Source organism: Carcharodon carcharias, chromosome 12 (assembly GCF_017639515.1).
Source record: "Carcharodon carcharias isolate sCarCar2 chromosome 12, sCarCar2.pri, whole genome shotgun sequence".
Classification (NCBI taxonomy): domain Eukaryota; kingdom Metazoa; phylum Chordata; class Chondrichthyes; order Lamniformes; family Lamnidae; genus Carcharodon; species Carcharodon carcharias.
Window position 1 is genome coordinate 81,126,109 of NC_054478.1, and position 16,277 is coordinate 81,142,385.

At 45.4% G+C, this 16,277-nt stretch overlaps 1 protein-coding gene across 1 annotated transcript in view; it reads right to left on the reverse strand.

The window, feature by feature from the left end:
• Positions 1–16,277, reverse strand: part of dnah9l (dynein, axonemal, heavy polypeptide 9 like) — a 393,205-nt gene that overhangs the window by 53,540 nt on the left and 323,388 nt on the right. Inside the window, exon 47 of the mRNA XM_041200867.1 lies at positions 566–730. Within this exon, the coding sequence (XP_041056801.1) occupies positions 566–730 (165 nt within the window). The remainder of the gene's footprint in view (positions 1–565; positions 731–16,277) is intronic.

Sequence of the window (16,277 nt, forward strand, 5' to 3'; positions counted from 1 at the left end):
GGAACTTAAATACCAAGATAAGAATTTTAAATTTGAGGCATTGAGGAAACAGGAGCTCACGTATGTCAGCAAGGGCCTGAGTGATGAATGAGCAGGATTGGTATGGAATAGGTTATGGATGGCAGAGTTTGAATGAGCTGAAGTGTCTGAAGGGTGGATAGAAAGCCAGCCAGGATAATATTGGAAAGTTGTGTTTGGAGGTGACAAAGATATGGACAAGAGTTCAATGACAAATGGGCTAAGGCAGGGATATGTTGCTCCTCTGGTTAGGTGATGGTGAGGATATGGTGTCAGATGCCACCATATTCCATGTTTCTGAAGAGTCTGATCCAGTTTCAGACAATGAATTAAGGGCATCTTGAATGTGCGTAGTAAGTGAAAATATAAGAGCTTTAATGTTTAAGAAAAGGAAATATCTTTGAGTGGCTGGTAAATTTTATAAAATGTAGAAGGGTGAGTCATACATCTTCCACTGCTAAGAAACAGTAAAGGAATGGAGTTGCTAGTGGCACAGGACAGATATTCAACAAGGCACTTAAGACTATGTATGCTTGCTTTTTCATACCTTCATTTCTATTTCAGCTGCTGTGTGCTTTGTGGTTTCAAGTTTTTCCACCAGTACTGTATCTCCCAAGAAATTCCAGTCTGCAGCTGAAAGTCGTGTTAAAAGCTCATCCTCAAGCAGCTTTAGCTCAATTTTGAAATCATTTTGTTGCTTGGTGAGTTCAGACTAAGAAAATTAAAGTACGTCTCTGATGCTGTTTTTAATAACCAGAGTAGCAACATAGCCTTTTTTATCTCAGCAGTGGGTATCCAAATAACAGGAATATAAGTCTAGTGGTTCCAGATTTATATTACTAACTAAATGTCCTGCTCTAGTACATTCATTATAACTATTTGAGTGCTAAATCACTTTTATAGTTGCAGTAAAACTTATACACATTATATAGAAATTATACAGAAAAGACGGTTTCATTGAGATAGCAAAGCAGCTAAAATGTATTAAATATACAAGATTCTTCATTTCTTAATGTGTTCAGTTCATGTAAAATGGTATTATACTACACCAGAGACTTATACATGTGACACATAACTCACCTTTGTAAAATGTCTGTGTCATTTTTCATTATCTTAGGTTATGAGTGATGTGTAATTAATTAAAACACAGGAAATGGGAAACTCCTACCAATAGATGGTAATTTGGAGGAAAATTCAGGTCAAAGTGGGCTGATTTTTCACTTTGGACAACCATTAGGTGCAGCAAACTAGAGCTGCTGTGCCTGTTGCTTCACCAGAATGTTCACAATTCTGATACAGATACCCTTCTTATGAAGGCTTGGCTTTGACAGGGTATAATGCTGCCACAGGGGGTGGAAACAGAATTGTAGCCACAGGCCTTAAGAGTACAGCACTGCTTCATAAAAGGAGGTTGGTTAGCCGAACATGCCTGTGCGGGTTCTTTGAAAGAGCTATCTAACTAGTCTCACTCCCTTCAGCACAGATAAATATGAGCTGGTACATCTTGGTAGGAAGAATAGGGAGGTCACTTATTACTTTGATGTGCAAGTCTAGGTAGGCTAGAGGAACAAAGGGATCTTAGAGTACAAATATGTCGATCACTAAAAGCTGCGCCACACATTACTAAGGCAATTAAAAAGCAACAAACTAAGCACTGGGCTTTATTTCTAAAGGGATAGAATTGAAAAGTAGGGAAGGTAGGTAAGGAGCCTTGGTTAAACTACACTTAGAGTACTGGGTGCAGTTCTTATCGCCATATTATTCAAAAGATAAAGAAGCATTGGAGAGCATGCAGAGAGGGTTTACAAGGATGATGCCAGAAATGTGTTGAGATACATATCAGGAAAGGGTTGACAGGCTAGTTCTCATTTCCCTTGAAAAAAAGACTGAGGGGTGACCTAATAGAGGTCTTTAAAATTTTGAGAAGTTTTGATAGAATGGATACAAAGGCCCAAATTTTTGCTATGATGGAGAGGCTCTTTGTCATGGCAAAAATCCTGGAAATGGTGGAATATTCTAAATTCTGCTCCCAGACACAGCATTTCCTATTTTTTGCGGGGTCAGGACTGGAGTCAGCCCAGGGTTTGTGCATGCACAGTTTACAGAGGTAGCTGGCCATTTAAATCGCCAGCGAAGTGAAGTGCAATTTTGGTAGGGTGTTCTCTTTTAAAGAAGGGCAAAGATGTCCTGACCAATAATTACCTCTCAAACCAAAATCACTAACATAGCTGATCTGGTCATTACGCTCATTGCTGTTGGTGGGATCTTGCTGTGTGCAAATTAGTCGATGCATTTCCTACTTTACAACAGTGACTACACTTCCAAAGACTGTTAAGTGCTTTGGGACACATGGAGGTCATGGAAGATTCTATTTAAATGCATGCTCTTATTTCATGAGAGAAAGGAGAGGAAAGGTAGAGAATGAAAAGTAAGGAAGGAAAGGGAGAAAAATACAAATAAGTGAAAAAAGAGGAGAACTAGAAAACATAAATCAGAAGTGAAAGGGAAAGAGAAATGAAGAGAGAAACAGGAGAGAAACAGAAGTGAAGAATAAGAACAAGAATGATGGCAATGTCAGTTTCATAGATATTTGTTTCAAGAGACATATCAGTGTTACAATCTCCATACCTTAAGTTTAAAAAAAGTTGAACTTCCAGTTAGTACCGTGAGCGATGATACAACAAAATTTCACATTTTAAGACTTTTACTGTAACAAACAACATAAAAGCACCATTGACTAAACTATTTTTGTAGGCAACTTATACTTTAAACCAGGGAACAGAGCTTTCTTGTTTACTTTTAAGCTGAACTCACTTTACCAATATGGGTTACACTACCTTTTGGGAGAATTTTCTCCCCCTCAGGCAGGCCAGTCAGGAACGGGTGTGGGCAGGCATGGAGCCGATTGTCACCCATGATTGGCTGCGCATTGCCATTTTACGTGGGTGGGTCAATTAAGGCCCGCCCAGCATGGTGTGTGCCTGGTGGAGCTCAATGCTACCTGTGTGGGAAGGGGGAGGAGGGAAGGTCGGGGCCTGCGCTTTTCTGCGCATGCACACGAAAGAGCGCAGAAATCTCCCTGAGGCAGCTCTGAGCCTCAGGGAGATTAATATCATAATGAGAATTTTAAATAAAGAAGGTAAAAATTAATTTACATGTCTCCTCATGTGACAGCATCACATGAGCTGGGACATGTTTTTGAAATGTTCGAAAAATATTTATTAATGTAATAAACCCTTCATGAAACCTCATCCCGCCCATGGATGAATTTTCATGAAAAATGTAAAGGCTGCCTGGGCTCTTTGCCTGCCTGCCAGCCTTAAGGTTGAACAGGCAGCCCTGTCAATATCTTTAATTGGCTTATTAATGGCCTTAACAGGCCTTTGACAATTTGGCTGATTCTGGTGCCAGCCCGCGAAACGGAAGATCGGAATGACACACGGTGATTTTGGGACACACACTCGACGTCACCACATGTCATTTTACGCATCGGCGTGCAAAGCCCACACACTGAACAGAAAATTCTCCCCTTTAAGTAGATATTCAATTCTCCCAGAACCAGTCCAATGTGATTCTTAGGTCCTGAGTGTTTACTTTCATTCTTTTCCTCTCTCAGCCTGGTAACTTTTAACCCCAGAACATGGTGAGAGTTTTCCTGGAGATTCTCTCTCTAGTGCAGGCTAGACCAATCTTCCAGGCTCCTTTTAACTCAATCCATGTGCAAGCTACCACCCATATCCCTGCGCAGTGAACCATGGAGACTTTCGACCTGTAGCTGCTCTCTCTCTCAGTTGCAGGCAGCCTAACCTTGTCTGTGATATTCAGTGATATTTTAGGAAAGCCTGTAACCTGATCTGACAATGGCTTCTTTTGCACCCTTTCCCTCTCAAAACCCTTCTCCATGGCAAGGTGAATCACATGGGCCTTTTAAACACATCGAAATGCTGAGTACCTATTCTTTAGACTTCAATTCTATGCTATCCTGGATACAAATGGCCAGTTTAAAACATAAGTGTTTGCAACCTGACATTCTCAGCACCTGCCTGGGAATTTGGCGACTATCGGTCTATCCGCTGTTAGCACAGAGACTGCTGCCATTGTCTCCAAGCACCATGCACTTTCTTCCCAGAGAAACAACCAGGCCTTTCTTTAATCTTTAACAGCAACGTCATCTAGGCCTGAAGCCAGGCAGATGTCAGAACAGATCACATGACCCCTTTCATTTTACCTAAATATAAAGACACGGTCCCAATAGATAACAATTTTATAAATTTCATATTTGTGACATCAGCACCCGTATCCATGGATTTTTGAGTACAAGAACCTATGATAAATTTTTGCTGGCTTTTAGCTTGATGTTTAAGAATCACTGATATAAATAATCCAACCACATTCCACTGGAGCCACACTTATGTTTTACTAATGCTATGAAAAGGTCACAAGTGATCAAAAGCACCAAATTGTAGCATTAAGCCTAACCACTTGGAAAGATGTTTCCTGAAGACAGCCACAAAAATCTCTCATATTCGAAGATACTGAACTCTCAAACTCATTAGTCTTTATCAGATTTAATACCTCACATAGAAAAATAATCGCAGGCAGCATTCCCCAAGGGGCTGGTTTAAAATCATTGAATAATTCATTAACAACTACCATGTTGTTGCACAATTCAAAAAAAATTTAAATCAGACATATTTTGTCAAGTTGAATTATTTTTCCACCAGCTTAGAACAGAGCTCCCCTCCCTCTCAAGTTTACAATTGCAATCTAAAAAACCATCCATAAATATTTATTTTCTGCATGCCAATTCTACAATAATGACACACAGAAACACAGATTGCCCCTCAGAGCAGGCAGACCTCTGAAACCACTGGAGGATGAAGAGTGGGAGTTGCCTTGGAGAACAGCTCATTCTCAACATTCAACAAAATGAGGAAGAAAGACTTAAAAATGTATGTACAGAACACATCATACACCCTGAATATTACACAGTTTTAACCCTACCCTGCAAACAAATGCTGGCAAGAGTTCACTCATACAAATAGAGTGCTGGGCATGCAGCTCTATTCTGAATTACTGGTTCATTTCAGAACCACAGTTTCTCAAGTGCCAAAGGCACTCTCATCCCAGAAGAGCTTCAAATCTGCCATCCAGGACTTAAACGCAATAAATCAGGAAGACCTTTAGAAATAGAGTCTTCATTCTTCTTCTTAGGCAGTCCCTCAGGACCGAGGATGACTTTCTTCCATTCTGAGGTTGTGGTCTTGAGGTGATAATAAAGTCCAGTGCTGCATCCGCACACTCCCAGGCAGGTAGTGTTTGATGAGATGGGTGGGTGGGGTGCTCGTTTGATACGCTCCTTCCGTTGTTTGCACTTGGCCTCCACCTGGGCCTGTCGGAGATGTTTGAAATGGTTGACACCTTTGCAGATGCTCCTTCTCCAGTTTGGGCAGTCTAAAGCAAAATATTCCCATAAATTGGAGGGAATGTTGGATTTTTCCAGGGACGCTTTGAGGGTATCCTTGAAATGCCTCTGCCCTCCTGCCCTCCTGGTAACCACTTGCCATGATGAAGCTCAGAGTAGAGAGCTTGTTGTGGGAGTCCTGTGTTGACCATGCAGACAATATGGCCCGCCCAACATAGCTGATTAACCATTACCAGTGCCTTGATACTGGGGATATTGGCCTGAGAGAGGGCACTGGTATTGGAATGCCTATCTTATTGAATTTGTAGAATTTTGCAGAGGCATTGCTGGTGATATTTCTGCAGGGATTTAAGGTGTCTGTTGCACACTGTCCATGGATGGAATTGTCCCAGATTTGCACTAACTGCAGTAGCGGGTGGGTAAAATGACGTTTTATCCACCGGCTGCAATGGCAGCTTTTCACGTCATATCATCCCAAACCCATCACATTACTTATGCATTCCCGGGAAACATGCCATTTCCATGGTGGGTCAGCTCTCATTTGCCCACCATGCCATCACCTAGCCCTTTCAGCATGCTGGGCGCAATAATTAAAGTCCAGTCATGCGCACACATCTCAGTGCTTCCAGCCTAGGACTACTGCAAAGAAGACATGGCCCTGAAAGGCAAAAAGACTGCAGCACCCCAGGTTCAATGATGTGTCCCTGTGTCCTTTTGGATGCAGTGGAGGCTCACTGTGATATCCTCTACCCCCGCTCTGGCCACAGGATGGGCAGCAACCTTGGAAGGTGGTGGCAGCAGTGGTCAGTGCCATGCCCTGGAAAAGAGGACAGCCACCAAGTGCTGCAAGAGGATGAATGATCTCCTCCATTCCACCAGGGTAAGTCACTCTTCTCTACACTCTTAACTCACACACTCACAAAACCATCACACATCCACAGGGCCCTCACTCACTGTTGGTTCAAGGGACATCACCATTCGCCTTCTCACACTTACCATCATTGTCCTCATCCCAGCCATAGGGCCACTCACCACCCACACATGCCAGGCATATTTATCATCTGGCCTGGCAGATGTCCTGCTTACAGTCTCACCATCGCTGGCACAAAACAAGAGGAAGAGGTTATAGACCAGTGGGGGAATGCCTGAAATCAAGGTCCTCACGAACTTTGAAAACAGAGCCATGCAGTTGGCCGGCGAGGATCTGGACCATTCCTGTGCTGATGGTGAGGTCGGCAGTGATCTACCAAGTGAGGGTCCAGCAATGCAACATCCATCAGACAACCACAGTGCCCTGCCATGTACGAATTATCTCTCCTTGCTTCCTCGGGCACATCTGGGAAATAGCCGACAGAGTCCATGGCCCAGAGCCTCCAGTCAAGCCCTGCAGAAACCTCTGAAGAGGAATCTGGAGGCATCTTCCCTGAAGTCCTGTCACAGTGCTCACCCAGACCCTCCACCAGTGCAGCGACTCACACCCCGGTGGGACCTAACTTTACAGTAGCCTCGGGATCACAATCTGGTGAGCATATCACACTGTCTGGTCCACAGCAGGCGGCGACAGGGACTTCCCAGGTGTCCGGCACTTGGAGGACTGCTGGAGGCCAGAAATTTGTTGAGTCTGAGTCAGATGATGAGCCTCTGGACTCGGTCATGTCACAGTTGCTGGAGCTGCAAAGACAAAGGGAACATCAGAAAGGGATGTCCGCTGCACTCTTCAGATTGTGAGACATGATAGAGGAGTCTGCCCGCCTTCAGACTGAGGTGATAGGGCTGGCATTGCAACGCACCGAGGTCAACACTGGTAGGATGGTGGCTGCCTTGGAGACCTTGGTCCAGGGCTCGCTCCTGCACTGCTGCGTGGGCTCAACTCCATTGCTGAGGCTATAGTTGGCCAGTGTGTACGCGAGAAGCATGCAGGGCAGCTCGATCTCACTCCAGCTACCCCTTCTCATCAAGGAGTCAGCCAGGGGCCCTTGGGCACCATTAGGAAGGAGGATAAGTAGGTGTACCCCCTAGGGCCATCCATCCAGGTGACTCCAGGAGTGTCTGCCCATCCGAATCCCTTCCTTCTGTGACCCCAGCAGCTCCAGTTCCACAGGCCAAGGAGGGTGCCACTGCCACACAGCAGGACCCTGAAAGCAGGCCGGAGCCCTCCAGGTCTCAGGCCTCCAGAGTCATCACAGTCAGGGTGTAGCAATCAACAGGCTGCTTCCACCTCCGCTGTGGATGGCCAGGGAGCACCAAGATGTAGCAGCAGAGTTAGGAAGGTAAAGAAGATGTAGTTGCACAGCCTGGGTGTTAATCACTTCCACAGGCTGTTCACTATTGTCAATAAATGCCCAAGAATATCTCCTTGTCTATGGCTCCTTGTTCTGATGAGCAGTGTTTGTGTCACTCAGATGTGAAACCTTTCTGCACAAGATAAAGGCAGGTGTCTCAGGACAGGGCCTCGTCCCTTTGCTTTATGCAGCTTTCAAAACAAAGTGATGGTCTGGCCTCACTGGACACATTACTGATGCCTGCACCTCGGTGATGCTGGTCATTGCTGCCAGAATGTCATGGGCAGGCATCACAGAGTTCCGTCATTCTCTCTGTGTGCTCTCAGCTCCTTTAAGGTGGGGCTGGCTCCCATCTCTTCAGCATTTGTGCCCAGTGAAATTAGGCTCCTGAAAGGGTCAGGTACTGGAGGCTGACAAAGGGTCTGATGCTTCTAAAGTTTCATGGCTGCGTCTCTATGAAATGACCGTGATTATAGATCGCAAGTGAGCTGCCCTCGGCCATACAGGAGTCAGACATTCTCAGAGGCTGTATGAAGATCTATGGAGTATCCTCACTGCATGTCATCACTATCCTCCTGCAATCGAGTGACTATTAGGGCCTCCACTGCATCTCCATGACAAGAGTATTATCACAGAGGGTATGTGTGCTGCCATAAGCCTGGCAGGAGTCAAACATTCACAGATGTAATATGAGGATCTATGGGGTCACCTCACTGCATGTCGTCATCATCCTCCACAAATCTAGCAGCCATGATGGCCTCCCGAGTGCACCTGCCTCATCTAGACAGTGTGAGGGCCTCATCGCTGTCATCGTTGCCATCAAAGACCTCCTCACCCTCATCCCCATCAGTGTCTTCTTCATCAGAGGAGACCTCCAGCTTCTCTGTCTCCTCCTCAGCCAGCTCCTCTGCCCATTGCAGTGCCAGGTTGTAAAGGGCACAGCAGGTGATGTGTGACACCCTCTGTGGACTATATTGCAGGGCTTCACCAGACCGGACTAGGCACCGGAGCCTCATTTTCAGCATCCCAGTGGTTTGCTCCACCAAGTTGAGCCTCAGCATGAGCCTCATTATACCTTCGCTCTGCTGCAGTCTGAGGCTGCCGATCAGGAGTCATCAGCCACGTTCTCTGTGAGTAGCTCTTGTCCCCGAGGAGCCTCTGTGGACCCTGGAAGACATCAGGGATCTGTGACCCACTGAGGATGTAGGAGTCATGTACACTCCTTGGAAACTGTGTGCAGACCTGCAGGATGCATTTCTGATGGTCACACACCAGCTGCACATTCAGCGAATGGAATCACTTGCGGTTGACATAGTTGACCGTGTGTTGCCATGGAGATCTGAGTGTCACCTAAGTGCAGTCGATGGCACCCTGCACCTGTGGGAAACCTGAGATCTGGGCAAATCCAATCGCTCTTGCATCCTGGTTGTCCTGGTCCCGAGCAAAATGCACAAAGTTGTGTGCCTTCGTGAAGATGGCATTCGTGCTCTCATGGATGCATTTGTGGGAGGAGGCTTTGATAACCCACTGAGGTCACTTGTGGAGCCCTGAAGGGAGTCACTGGCATAGAAATTAAGTGCACAGTCACTTTCATGGCCACTGGCAGTGCATGCCCTCGATGTCCCCATGGCGCCAAATCCTGCAGGAGCTGTCAGATGTGGCTGACCAGTTCCCTAGACATGCACAGCCTTCGGCGACACTAGTTCTCGATCATCTGAAGGAATGGAAGGCAGCGTCTATAGACCCTGGGTCTAGCTAGGCACCGACCAGTGACGGCTCACCGTGGCTCTGAGGCAGTGAGTGCGGGAGTCCCAGCCATCCTTTCTTTCTGAGGGTGCTGTTCCTCCCTCTACACAGCCAGGTGCCTCAGTCACTCTCTTCTCAGTAAACTTTGCTCTCTGTAAACCATCAGGAATACAATTAGTTCACCGGGCTCCATGCTCCTGATGTACTCCTCCTGCAGGATGAAAGAGAAATGTGTGGGTTAGCATGGGTGTATGAAGAACGTCTCTTGGTTAACTCTGAAGGTGCCTTAATGCATCCCAGAAAGTGCTGGCTACCACTTGGATGGCCAGAGATTAGTGCGCTGCATGTCTGCCCAAAACCCCACCCACCTCCTCCTCTCTCCTCTTGAACGAATGGCAGCACCTGATGCTGTGCTCTCAGCTCAGGCACAGGCATTCTCCTAACCCACACTACAAGGCTGCACCGTTAGCTTGAACCATGGGTGAGACGGGTCCAAATTGGGGTGATGACATTGCAAGGGGCTGTGAGCGCCTCCACCAGTGACTGCTGCATGGCCAGTTTTTGCAAGGGGGTTATACAATGTGCCCAATCATCCAACTGTTTTTCAGTCGACCAAAACGTTAATTAGTTTGCAGTTTATGCCTGAAGGCTGAAAAGCTCTGGAGCACTTAGTGCACTTTGATGCCTCTGTGTTGCTTGAGTGGGCAGAGAAGCTTAAGACCCGACTCCAGTTACATCAATGTGGTTGCACCTGACCTGTGTCAGTTATGGAGGAGTGGTCACTTTACACAAGGTTTCCCGAATGCGTGGCCGCTTCCCTCACCCTCCGCACCCCTCACACTGCACGTGCTTGCGCATTACCCTCAGCCGCAGGGCAGCCCTTGCCCCCCACCCCTAAAATGGGTCTCAACTGTAGGGCAGCTCTTGTCACCCACCCCCCAAAGTGCCTCAACCTTGAAGTCCAACAGGCAGCCCATGTGAGTGCTCCACAATGTTACTGTACATTCACCTTTGAGATCCTCTCAAAATGCAGCCCACCAACTGCATGCCTTTTATATGTGTTATGAAACACATTGGTGTGCAATCACGCCAATGTGGGTGGACAAACCAGTCGGAGGACGATTCTGGCGAGCTGGGGCTTACAATGATAAGCCAATGTATTATAATGAGGTTCCCGACGTCAGATCTCGGGAAATGAAGCCCGCCATGGGTGGGCAGGGTGGACGATTACAAACTGGTTTCATGACTTCGTGAAACCGATTTTTGGCCTTCTTGCCATATTGTCCAGTTATGCCACGGAACATGCCTGATGCCAGCGGGCACAGACGATTCCACCCCAGGTATCTGATGCCTACTGGAGGATAGGTAGCACTGCAGCCCTGACGACCATGCGCTTGGTGCCGTGTTTGAGGTCTTTGTCATCAAACATTCTTTTCTTGAGACTGCCAAAGGCTGGGCTGGCACACTGGAGGCGATGTTGAGTTTCAGCCATCTGTCTTCGCTGAGAGGAGGTTCCCAAGGTATGAGAAGTGATCCACATTGTCCAATGGTTTGCCATGGATCTTGATAGTTGGGGGGCAGTGTTACACAGCAGGAGCAGGCTGGTAGAGGACCTTTGTCTTCGGATGTTTAGACAAAGGCCCCCATGAATGCGTTGACGATAGTTTGGAACTCGGCTTCTGAATTCAAAGACTCTGCTTCTACCGCCATTTGAGGAAGAGAGTTCCAAAGACTCAGAACCTCTGAAAGAAAAAAATTCTCCTCATCTCTGCCTTAAATGAGTGACCCCTTATTTTTAAACAGTGACCCCTAGTACTAGATTCTCCCACAAGAGGAAACATCCTCTCCACATCCATCCTGTAAGACCCCCAAGGATGTTCTCTGTTTTAATCAAGTCACCGCGTACCCTTCTAAGCATAACAGCCCTGATGTGCCTAGTCTTAATAAATGAACTCATACGGTGTTTATCCAATCCCTTATGAGCGATTGGTGCCTTATGCTTTGTACAGTAAATATACCCAATGTACGATATCATTATAATAATACAACATTTCTTAATCTTCCAATCTTCCCTAGATATGGGAGGGGTGCCAGAGGATTGGAGAGTGGCAAGTGTGACACCTTTATTCAAGGACGTTGTAAGGACAGTCCTAGCAACTACAGACCAATTAGTTTAACAACAGTGGTGGGTATGGTTTTGGAATGCATCGCCAGGGAAAAAAAATCAACAGGCACTTGGAGAGGTTTGAGTTAACTAAGGACAGCCAGCATGGATTTGTAAAAGGCAGATCGTGTCTGACTAATCTAATTGAATTTTTTGATGAGGTAACAGAGAAGGTTGTTGAAGGGAATGAGATAGATGTATTCTATGTGGATTTTAAGAAAGCATTTGACAAGGTACCACATAAAAGGCCAGTTAACAAAATTGAAGCTTATGGAGTAGGAGGTTTAGTGTCTAATTGGATAAAAAAATTGGCTTAAGGACAGAAAGCAGTGAGTCGTGGTAGATGGTTGCTTTTTGGACAGGAGAGTGGTAGACAGTGGTGCTCCCCAAGGGTCAGTTCTAGGATCAATGCTTTTTTTGTTATATATAAAAGACTTGGATCTTGGAATATGGAGTAAAATTTCAAAATTTGCCGATGACACCAAACTTGTAGGAGTGGCAAACAGTAAGGATGAGGTGAATTGGCTGCAACAGGATATGGATAGGCTAGCCTAGCTAGAATGGACCGGCAAGTGGCCAATGGAATTGAATACAGAGAAGTGTGAGGTGATGCATTTTGGCAGAAGAGATAGGGAGAAGCAACAGAAACTTAATGGCATATTTCTAAAGAGTCTGCAGGCAGTCCACCATGCCAAGTCATGGATGCCAGATTCAAAGGTGAGCAGGGTGTTTTACAGGGCCAGTGTGGCCGTCCCTGGTGACGGGGGTGGAGGACACGCTTTGGAAGAGCAGGGGGGGAGAACCCATGGCTGGGGAATACCATGGGTGGGGGCCTCTGTTAGGCACAGGGCACCTGCATAGGAGAGAACCCCTCGGCCTGCAAAAAGTATTACCTGGCAACTTAGCCACATGACCAATGCACCCCCTGCCTCTAGGAAAATACCAGCAGCAGCAGGAGATGGCATTAAGTGGACATTAATTGGCCACTTAGGGGCCCCAATTGGCTAAAGAGTGGGTGGTCCACCCAGTGCACCCCTGCTGCTGGTAAAATACCAGAGGAGGTGACAGGTACACACCACCGCTATGGCACCCAACCTTGCCTTGTCAGACAACTCCCAAAGATGCCCATAAATTTCCACCCTGTAACTCTCTTTGATAATGGTGAGACCCATTGGGAGGAAATTCAGTGGATCTAGACTCTGGGGTGTTGGGTAGATAGAATTGTGGCTCTTTTAATGTCTAGAAAGGGAAGTGAAAGGTAGCAAAGTTTATAATATTCCAGAGAGGGATATTGGGAAACTGAAGGTGAAATGCTTTTTTGGTTGCTGTTTTAGTGCTGATTTGTATCATTATTATGGGTTAGTATTAAATGCATTCTGTTCTATTCATATAACCATGTTTAGAATTTTCTGTGGAAAAACAAGTTAAGGGCCCCATTAGCTGGTAATTAAATAGGTTCAACAGCCACTGAACTCTTGTCACTGAGGTGCCAAAAACAGTCCATTTGATTAGAATCAATTGCCCAGATCACAGAATCACAGATTGTTATGGTGCAGAAGGAGGCTGTTCAGCCCATCATGTCTGCAACCGCTCTCCAAATGAGCATCATGACTTGGTGTCATTCTCCTGCCTTTTCCCTGTACCCCTGCACATTGTTTCTATTCAAATAGCCATCTAATGCCCTCTTGAACCCTCAATTGAACGTGCCTCCACCACACTCACAGGCAGTGCATTCCAGACTCCAGCTACTCGTTGTGTGAAATAGTCTTTTCACACAAGACATTTGCTTCTTTTGCAAATCACCTTAAATCTGTGCCCTCTTGTTCTCGATCCTTTTATGAGTGGAACAGATTTGTCCCTATCTACTCTATCCAGCCTCCTCATGATTTTGAACACCTCTATAAAATCTCCTCTTAGCCTTCTCCTCTCCAAAGAGAACAGTCCCAACCTCTCCAATCTATCTTCATAACTGAAGTTTCTCATCTTTGGAACAATTCTTGTAAACCTCTTCTGCACTCTCTCCAATATGTTCACATCCTTCCTAAAGTGTGGCACCCAGGACTGCCCACAATATTCCAGTTGAGGTCTAACTAGTGTCGTATATAAGCTCAGCATAACTTCCTTGCTCTTGTACTCTATGCCCCTATTAATAAAGCTCAGGATACTATATGCTTTATTAACTGCTCTCGCCACCTGTCCTGCCACCTTCAATGACTTATGCACATATACACCCAGGTCCCTCTGCTCCTGCACCCCCTTAAGAAATGTGCTGTTTATTTTACACTGTCTCTCCATGTTCTTCCTATCAAAATGCAACACCTCACACTTCTCCACATTGAACTTCATCTGCCTTCTATCTGCCCACTGCACCAACTTGTCTTTGTTCTTTTGAAGTTCTACACTGTCCTCCTCACGATACTTCCAAGTTTCATATTATCAGCAAACTTTGAAATTGTCCCCTGCACACCAAGATCTAGATCATTAATATATATCAGGAAAAGCAAGGGTCCCAATGCCAACCTCTGGGCATCTTCATTACAAACCTTCCTCTAGCCCGAAAAATATCCATTGACCATTACCCTCCGTTTTCTATTACTTAGCCAGTTTTGTATCCACTTTGCTACTGTCGCTTTTATTCCATGACTATAACTTTTCTCACAAGTCTGTTGTGCAACACTGTATCGAATGCCTTTTGAAAGTCCATGTACACCACATCAACAGCATTACCATCATCAACCCTCTCTGTTACCTCTTCAAAAAACTCCAGCAAGTTAGTTAAACATGGGGCAGAATTTTCCCTTCGGCGAGCTGGGGTGGGGCCCACTTGCTGATGCATAAAATGACACATGGTGATGTTGGGCAGGCATCCCGATGTCACTGCGCGTCAGTTAGATTGTCAGTTCCCTGTCAAAGGCCTATGATGGCCATTATTAATCTAATTAAACTTGTTAAGAATGCTGCCCGTCCAACCTTAAGGTTGGCGGGAGGGCAAAGAGCCCAGGCGGCCTTCAGAAAAAATATGAAACCACATCCACAGGCAGGATGAGCTTTCATGAGGGATTTAAAATTTGTGTTACATTTTTAATAAAAGTAATTGACATGTCCCAGCTCATGTGACAGTGTTACATGAGGGGACATGTCAATAAAATTTTTCACATCATTTATTATCTTTTTAAAAGTAACACTGATCTCCCTGAAACACCACTTAGCCTCAGGGAGATCTGGGCGCTATTTCACATGCATGCACACTCCCGGCTCAGGGAATCCACTCCCCCCACCCCACCCCACCACCTGCACAAGGCTGCATCTCATCTGGTCCCGGTGCCTTGTCAACTTTTTGTACCAACAGCTTATCCAACACTTCTTCCTTATCAATTTTAAATCCTTCTAGTGACAGAGTTTCCTCCTCTGTCATTGTGACCACGGTAGCATCTGGTTCCTTGGCAAAGACAGATACAAAGTGTTCATTTAACACCTAAGCCATGCCCCTTGCCTCCATGCATCAACTATCTCATGAGACACTTCTTTAAAGACCCAAGGATGAAGTCCATCAGGACCTGGGCACTTGTCAGCCTGCAGCTCCAATAATTTACTCAGTACCACTTCTCTGGTTATTGTAATTCTCCTGAGTTCCTCCCTCCCTTCTATTTCCTGATTTATAGATGCTTCTGGGATGTTACTTGTATCCTCTATAGTGAAGGCTGATGCAAAATTCACCTGCCATCTCCTTGTTTTCCATTATCATTTCTCCAGACTCACTTTCTATAGGACTAATGCTCACTTTGTTAACTTGTTTCTTTTTAAAATATTTATTGAAACTCTTACTATCTGTTTTTATATTTCTGACTAGCTTTCTCTCGTACCCTCCTTATTAATCTTTTAGTCATCCTTTGCTTTTTATTCTGCCCAATCTTCTGACCTTCTACCTGTCTTTGCACAATTATATGCTTTTTCTTTAAGATTGATAGTATCTATAACCTTTTTAGTTAACCACAGATCCTTGGACTTCTTACTCGTTGGAATGTGTCTATTCTGTGTATTCTGAAATATTCCCTTAAATGTTTGCCACCACAACTCTAATGACCTATCCCTCAACCTAATTTGCTTGTTCACTTTAGCCAGCTCTGTTTTCATGCCCTTGTAATTGCCCTTATTTAAAAACATGCATGGTCTTGGACCCATTCCTCTCTCCCTCAAACTGAATGTAAAATTCTATCATATTATGGTCGCTGCTACCTAGAGGTGCCTCTGCTAAGAGGTCATTAATTAACCCCAACACATTGCACAATACCAGGTCTAATATAGCCTGCTCTCTGGTTGGCTCCAGAACATGACGTTCTCAGAAACTATCCCTGAAACGTTCTATGAACTCCTCATCTAGGCTACCTTTGCCCACCTGACTTTTCCAGTCTATATGTAGATTAAAATCTCCCATGCTTATAGTCGTGCCTTTCTGACAAGTTCCCATTATTTCCTCCTTTATGCTCCACCCTACCATGTAGCTACTATTAGTGGGCCTGTACACGACTCCCATAAAGTGACTTCTTCACTTTACCTTTTCTCACTACACCCAAACCGTTTCCACATCCTGTTTTCCTGAACTTAGGTTATCCCTCTCTATTGTGCTAATACCATCATTAAC